This window comes from Bremia lactucae, linkage group LG19 (genome assembly GCF_004359215.1).
Source record: "Bremia lactucae strain SF5 linkage group LG19, whole genome shotgun sequence".
Classification (NCBI taxonomy): domain Eukaryota; phylum Oomycota; class Peronosporomycetes; order Peronosporales; family Peronosporaceae; genus Bremia; species Bremia lactucae.
In genome coordinates this window covers 38195-46055 of record NC_090628.1, presented here as the reverse complement: position 1 = coordinate 46055, position 7861 = coordinate 38195, and the positions used below count along the sequence as shown (strand labels likewise).

Below are 7861 nucleotides of genomic sequence, written 5' to 3'. Positions count from 1 at the left end.
CCACCCTTTAATTAGACACACACGCTAGCACAGCGAGGAAGCGGTTAGACGGTCTTTTCTTGCGTGTAGTGAGGTAGTTGTGGTAGGCGCCTTAGCAGCCTCACCAAACACGCTAAATACTCTAGTAAGATGTCGTCACGGGAGTGGTAATCCGGCTCCTCGTCCGCACTTATCAAGTAGTACGTAGTTTTCAGACTGATTTATATTTAATCGTATTATATATATACCTATACCTATTTTTACCTATTAAAATGTCATATCTATAGATAACACTTAATATGTATTGCGAGCGTATCTTTCTAGATACCTCGCGTAACAATTGACGCTAGGCGTCATTCCTCTTAATGTGAATGCACCCATGTACATTACATACACAAGGGTTGGTCACAAATGTGCACCACACCCGAGTGCTGGGTCGATTTACTATAATTTAGTAATTGACCATCCCCTTAAGTACGCCAAGTGTACTAAACGGGGACTGTGTAACATTAGGGCAACTTTGGCCCGTTACAGCTATCCTATTGATCCAAACACTCTTAAGTGATTCAGCCGAGGCTTCGCCTAAAATTTAATTTCGAATCGAGTCGGCAGGGCGCGTGCTATTTGTTGTCTGACCGACTAAGCACACTGCCGTGCTGATCGCTTAGGCCCACCAGAAAGCCGACGAAAATTTGTACAAAATCTTGTACTGGTATATTTTTTATCTATTAATAATTTTGGTATATTTTTATTTATGAATTATTTTGGTACATTTTATATATTCCTAATTAATAAAGATAATACTTTTGTACCTTTTTATTTCTTCTTATGGAAAATAAAATATTGAAAACTCCTCTTGTAGAATAAAATATTTATTATTCCTCTTGTAGAAAATAATATTTATGGAACGGCACACCCCATTACAAGAGCTCTGACTCTACAACAATTACTTGACTTAACAAGCTGCTGCTACGTAATTCAATACAATTTCATGGGCTTTTATGGAGATGGGCTTTATAGCATGTGTTTTCGACCTGGGCGTCTGGGTTCGCAAGACGACAACTTTTCGTGGGTCTACGTGCTTTTGTATGTTGACGACATACTCATAGGAGGTGTTTTGAACGACTCAATTAGAAAAATTGTAGACGATTTATCAAGCATTTTTTAGCTGAAAAGCTAGGAATAGTGCGGTTTTTCTCGGCATCGAAGTCGAGTCAAACAAGCTCAAGATCACAGTCAAAGTGCCTGTATTGCCAGAATGGTTAAAAAGTTTTAACAATGTTGCTGCTAAACCGGCATACAATCCATGTGTGAAAGGCCAAACCATGGTAAAGTGTGAAGAGAAGGACTATCAATGGAGAATCGAATGAGAATCGCCCATATCGATCTCTGATGGGGTCACTTTTATATGTGGCAACAGGAGCAAGACCTGATATCGCGTTCGCAGTATGTAAATGAAGTCCACATCTGGAGAACCCAGGTGAAGAACTGTGGAACGCGGCTGTTCGTGTGCTACAATACCTGAAGTCGACTTGAACAAGTGAAATTTGCTATCTGAGCAAGTCTGGCAAGCTTAAGCTGACTGCATTCAGTGATACTGACTGAAGGAGTAAAAGGGATAATCGGCGTTCGACACCAGGAGTGATGGCGATGATTAAGAACTCTCCGGTTGTTTCTAAATTAAGAATGCAAAAACAGTATATCTCTTAGCCTGCTGAAGCTGAATATGTGGCACTATCATTGTGCAAGCAAGAAATACTGTGGACAAAAGAGCCCATTGCGGGAGATGAAGATAAGATTGGCAATCCAGTCATTGTGTACGAAGGCAATCAGAGTGCTATCGCGATGAAGGTTAATAAAGTCGTGCCAATCACGTTGATGTACGCTGTCACTTTGAATGTGATCATATCAAGAACAAGGTTTATTGGAGTATATTGATACTAAGATACAGCTTTCTGATTTCTTACTGACCGAGGTATTTAACGAAGAAGATTCAGTTACTTGTGGCCAAGTCAAACATTGGAAACCTCCCGTCGAGAAGTGTTGACGATGGAAACAGATAGCTGGTACATGTGGTACATGTTTAAATTTCTAAACGACAGGTTACTTTACCTTCCCCTCTTGTGTATCATCCATTCTACACATCTGGCGCGCTATTTGCGCAAATTTAGCGTGTACTCAGACACGAATATCAGCCTGAGCAGGAAAATTTAAACAACTTGGCACTTGATTTACTGTATAAATTGTTTAATTCTCGGGGCGCTCTGACAGCAAGCATCTATTAATATTTTTTGGTATTGTAAATAAAAGAGTATTTTTAGAGGAGCTACAAGACTTAGTTTGCTCTATAGCGCCACGTTTTGAAAATTTAATAAACAGCAACTACAACAAATCATCGTCGCTGGCGTATGCTGATTGCGATTTATCGAACGGCAACTGAGCGTATGCGATACTTACAAGCATGCTTCACAAGCATAGTACTGTCCTCATCAAACAACTATCATTTCTTCAAAGACAATTTGATCACCTGTGGTAAAATCCTCACTTCGTTTGAAACACAAATTTAAGCTGCATCTTTCAAACTAGGTACGGCTGGCAAAGACGTTACAGGGGGCGTGGCCGAGTCCAAGTCCATGCTACAGATACTGCTACCGCGTGCACTGGGAAATGACAAATCGACAGGCAATTCTCCTTCAAATTTTTGTTCGCCAATATCGTGGCTTTGGCCAATATCTCGGTAATTCGACTGCCGTAAGTGTGCATCCGGAAATGTCAGATCACAGCCCAAATCATCAAAGCTCTTCTCATCTAAGCTCTTGTCATCTTTGCCCTCCAACAGCCCTTGTCCGTGGTCATTGAAATCTCGCGATACTTCACCTTCGACGCGCATAGCCGGTTGCTCATTTGAATGAATCTGATAATCTATCAGATTTCCCGCTTTCGAATGCTGTAGATGCTGTTCGTAAACATTTAAATCTTCATCATCTCCTTTGTGCATGTGCTTCATTCCTTGTGCATTACTAGCAAAAGCAGTTTCCTGCTGTGAGTCCGTCAACACTTTACTAGGCAATGGACTTTCACGCGAACTTCGCCGCGCCTTCCGTCCAGAAGAAAAGAAGGAAGGAAGCGCCAGAGTCGCCGAGAAATCCTGCACCTTTGTTTCCTCAGTCGAACAACCATCAATCTGCTCATGAGGCGAAGATACGAGCATGGCATTGGCTCGACGCTCCTCTTCATCGTCAGACGCACCCATAGATGTATCCGAGTCGTCGTCAGTGTCGCGTATACGCACTGCATTCATCCTGCTTTTAATCGAAACAACGGCAGGTGGCATATTAAACAGCTCCTGTTCAACACTGCGTCCATTCTCTTGATTCAACCTTTCCACAATTGGTGGGATCCTCACAAAAGGCCCAAGGTCGTCATCATATGTGTCAATGTCAATAGAAGCCACCGACGAGCTTGTCGATTCCCGATACTGATCGGGCAGTGGGTAATATTTACGCTCAGACCCGCCATCTTTGGAAGCGGTTGGAAGCATGGCATCCATGCTCATACTATCAAAACCAATTCGGATCCTGGACGCTGCCGATGTCAACGCACTCATGTCCAACGGCGGCGGTCCGTTGGGGTCGTCTAGTGTTTGTCCAAAGTCAGAAGGCATCCCCGAATGGTCGTCCATAGTGGCACTAAAGGCACTAAAATCGCTTGATGGACCCTGGTACATTAAAGAAGGCATGTCAAAGTCCAGTTTGTCGCGACTTGCTTGCTCCAACGCCGACATGTACGCATCGGGCATGCGTTGATCATTCGTCGACGAGGACATGAGATTATCTTGACGCTGCAATTGCTCCAGTCGTTCGCGACTACTCAACATCTGCAGTCGACTAAAGTTGCTCATGTCACGACTTTGTTGGCTAGACGCTTCATGCTGAGACCGTCCATTCACCGGACGATCGAAAATCGAAGCAGGAGACGTTGGCACGGCAGCTCCTGGCATTCGCAACGTAAAACATCCTTCTCCTCGAGCAATAGGATCGTCTAATGACAGGCTTTGACTGAATTGAAATTCTGACGATCGCAAAACTTGACTATCTCGATACGGACCGTACTCGTACGATTGCCGTTCGCTCGACTGCGACCTTTGATGCAAACTTCCATCCAATCCCTCACGTGTACGATGACGTGAATTTGACGGCTGGTAATCCATCTTAAAGCTAGGAATGGGTGACGTCCGAGACATCTGCGACTGCAAAGGCTTTGGACGGCGCATCGATTGCAAAAAGATTTGCGGTGCATCCTCCGTTCCGACTCCAAGAGCGCCACCGACTCGAACAGCTCGTTGATCATCGTCATGGTAGCCCAAGAAACTTGCCGACATAGCCGATGAATGGGGTGGTTCTACGAGTGCTGACGTGGGTTTCGAGGCGTTGGTAATCACTTGAAAGCAGTGCATACAAATGCGCAGCTTTCGCACTTCGTCGCCTCCATTCGTTGCCGAGAACGAACGATGTGCAATCGGAAATTCCTTGCTACACGCAGCGCAAACGACTTCCCCACATTTGCGGCAATTAAACTTTCGCAATAGCAAGAGCGAGAACGAATCTTGACACACGGCACATCGGGATCGGTACTTTCGTGGCACGAGTTCCAAGTCGCTTAAATACCTTTGCTCATTCAAACGCTTGCTTCGCATCATATTGCGGACTTGAGCAACAAACATGACGCGAGATTGAAGCAACGTAGGGGTCATGGCCGTGTGGTCCTTGAGATTCAATTGAACAACGTGAATGACATCCACGTGACCCGCTCGTTCTTCGCTTTCGACGACCACAAAGCCTGAATGGTACAAACTGCCACGCACGAGTCCAAATTCACGCTTCAGGTCGTCACAACCGGGCAATTTGATCGAATGCTGGCCTAATACCCATCCTTTCCGTCCGCGTGCATCCATGAATTTATCTTGACACTCGAGATAGCAAAAATCACGATGTGCAACTCCCGGTGGCATTTGCATGACCATCCACTTGGCCGTGACTTGATGAAACGGTTTCTCCTTGGTACGGGCAGCCAAAGTATGCAATACAATGCCGTCGTAGAACCACTCGCGATGAGCGCGCGCAAATTCCTTCATCTGCCGTGTCGAGCCCAATTGGAAAAGCGACGCGACTTCCGTGACGGTACCGGGTACGCTCGTGACGCCACACATCGTGGCCGTTGAGAGTGCCGTGCCGGAGGCCGTGGAACGCAACGAGCCCGTGTAGATCTGTACGCCATTCGCTTTCTCCACGTAGCGCCACGCAACGGGTCCGCTAACACTTCGCGCACGCTCAACGAGGGATTGTGCCGCTTCGCACGACTTCCGCACGAGGTAAGCGCGCTCGCGCGCGGAAAGCAATGGTGGCTCAAAATGATTCTCTCGCAATGGTGTCCAGACGCGTGAGGGGCCTGACGACGAGTTGTTACTCGCTGTAGAAGCTGACGTTCCAGCCACACGCGACAGCGAGAGGCCCCGAGCCATGACACGGACTCGAGAGTGAAAATCGCTTCCTACGCGATGTCGTTTTTGGTATTGATGACGCGGGTCGTGGCTCTGACTTCAGGGTAGAGAGACGGCTTTCGCGGGACAGAACAGCGGGACACCATTCTATGAAGAAGTTTAAATCTAGCGGGATATTTCACTATTCTCATCTCAGTTTTACTGAACTTTTTCGTTTCAGATAGTCTGGTTTCTGCAGCACCAACATCATCGCGACATTTTACGGCATCAAGTTTTTCGTCGGCTGTAGCTTCCGTTAAAGCTGACATTCGTCGGCTAAGCTGACTAAAGGAAAATGGTTGCCAGCACATTAAACAAGTCGTCAAGTTTCGAGCACTAAACTGCTGCTTACCTAACTTTATTCCGAGTATTTCTAAGGAAATATATCAATTTGCTAATATTCGAAAGCCTCAGATAGATTTTTATAGTCAATGAGGGCGACGACATTGTGCCGCTTGTAACGTGCAAAGAAATGGTCAGCGCAAACAAATGGCCAAGCTAGCATTTGACCGCACTTTCAGCAAGTTCTAATAAGATCACTCACTATCGTTAAATTTCCTATCGTGATAACGCGCCTTGCAATTATCAGTGTGGCTTCGAAATAGTGAAGCTAATACTTGCAACATAATTTTCAAGAATTAGAAGTCGACCCAATACAGTTGCACCATCGTTCGAAAGTGATATAATACGTTTAGACAAGGTAAACAACAATTTTGTTGCTAAAATGCATCGCAGATTGACTTTCAAACTGTTCACATTCCGAAAATCTTGTTTTTGTGTGTGATGCTAAGCATAAAATGTTAGCAGATATCTATGACTCCACTCTTTGGTGTGCAGTGCAATTACCACGCAAAGCGAAGGGTGTCGTCTGATCGATTATATGTGTTGTGCTAAGCCACGTTAATTCCTTTAAAACATAAAGCTTAAAACACAAGTCAATTACTAATATAGAAATATCCATAAATCGAACGAAAAAATAAATGTTTAGCATCATCGTTAATTTTGACTCAATACTTATTACATAAGCACTCAAGAACAGTCAATTCTATCGAGATTGAATACTAAAATCGACGGTCCCACTAAAGAAAATTAGTGAGCAGATCCGAATAGCCGTCATGTCTGCTGAGGTTTACGTACCACGACATATATTGTGTGTCGTGTTTATGGCAACTTGCAGCGACAGGGCTCTTCGAACAATCTGGATGAGCGATCACTTTATGAAAGGATTTATATATGCGTTTTAGCAGTAGTCTTAACTCTTAATACTACTTTTCATTTTGAGCACTGAGAAGTAGTTGTAACGGGGTGTATCGTTACATGAATGCACCACTTAAAGGTTGTTAATTAATATATTATCTAAATATTTGCAGGATATTACTTTATTTAGTAATATTCAGAATTCTTATCCATAAATAGGTATAGACAATTATACCTATTTATTCCGCAGACTAATCAGCTGTAGGAGTAATCAAAGAGATAGTTACAGAAAAGATAAAGATAAGAATTCAATTACATGTTTAGGATTAGATTATTATTAAGTTAGCATTTACAAAGATGGAAAAAGAGACACTTAATTATATTAATACAGTTTTCATTTAACCCTCTTTAAGCTAGTTGCCTTAAAAAGAAGTCTTCCTCTGCACGTACTAGTGTACGTGAAGTACCACTGGCACTGAGGCAGTTCGAAGTTGACTTGTACTGAAGCAGTACAAGTCGTAGTGCCCCGTTACACCTGGTAGCACTTTGTAGTCCCTTCAAGGACCACATTCCCCACATCTAACATGGACATGTTAAATGATAGTGGGAATACGCATCACGTTTCCCCTGAAAGCTACTCCATTCAAAGTGACATAAAAAAGAGTGCGGTCGAACGAATGAGCTCGACCGTAGGAAACGATGCAATCTTGGCAATGCTGTCCAATTTGGACAGAGATGCCTTCCATTCAGCTATCGCCAAGTTCATCCAACATTAACTTGACGAGATGAAGGAGAAGGTAGCCTTGCTGAATCAGCACGGCTCTCAACAGGCAGAACTGTTGAGGTCACAAGAGGTACAGACCCTTGTGACGCAAACGCGTCGTCCCTAAACATTAAAGATTGACATCTCTAAGTATAGAGGAGTCGAAGAAAATTCCCTCTTGAGATGGTTTGTCGAGTTGGACGATGCCATAAGGGCACGTCACATCATCGACGAGCAAATGCAAGTCGCATTCGCTCAATCAAATTTGGCAGGTCGTGCTAAAACTTGGGCATTGGGCCTTAAGTTGCGCGAACCATACGTCTATGGGTCGCTATAGGCTTTTGAAGCCCGGCTCAAACAGAAGTTTAAACCGCCTAGGACTG

General features: G+C 44.2%; 1 protein-coding gene across 1 annotated transcript; it reads right to left on the bottom strand.

Moving 5' to 3' along the window:
* Positions 1-2542: 2542 nt before the first annotated feature.
* On the bottom strand, positions 2543-5500 carry CCR75_002634 (uncharacterized protein; the record flags this gene model as incomplete). The annotated part of the gene is made up of 1 exon (XM_067960731.1): positions 2543-5500. One exon carries the CDS (start codon positions 5498-5500, stop codon positions 2543-2545), a length of 2958 nt encoding a protein of 985 aa, XP_067815501.1.
* Positions 5501-7861: the final 2361 nt, after the last annotated feature.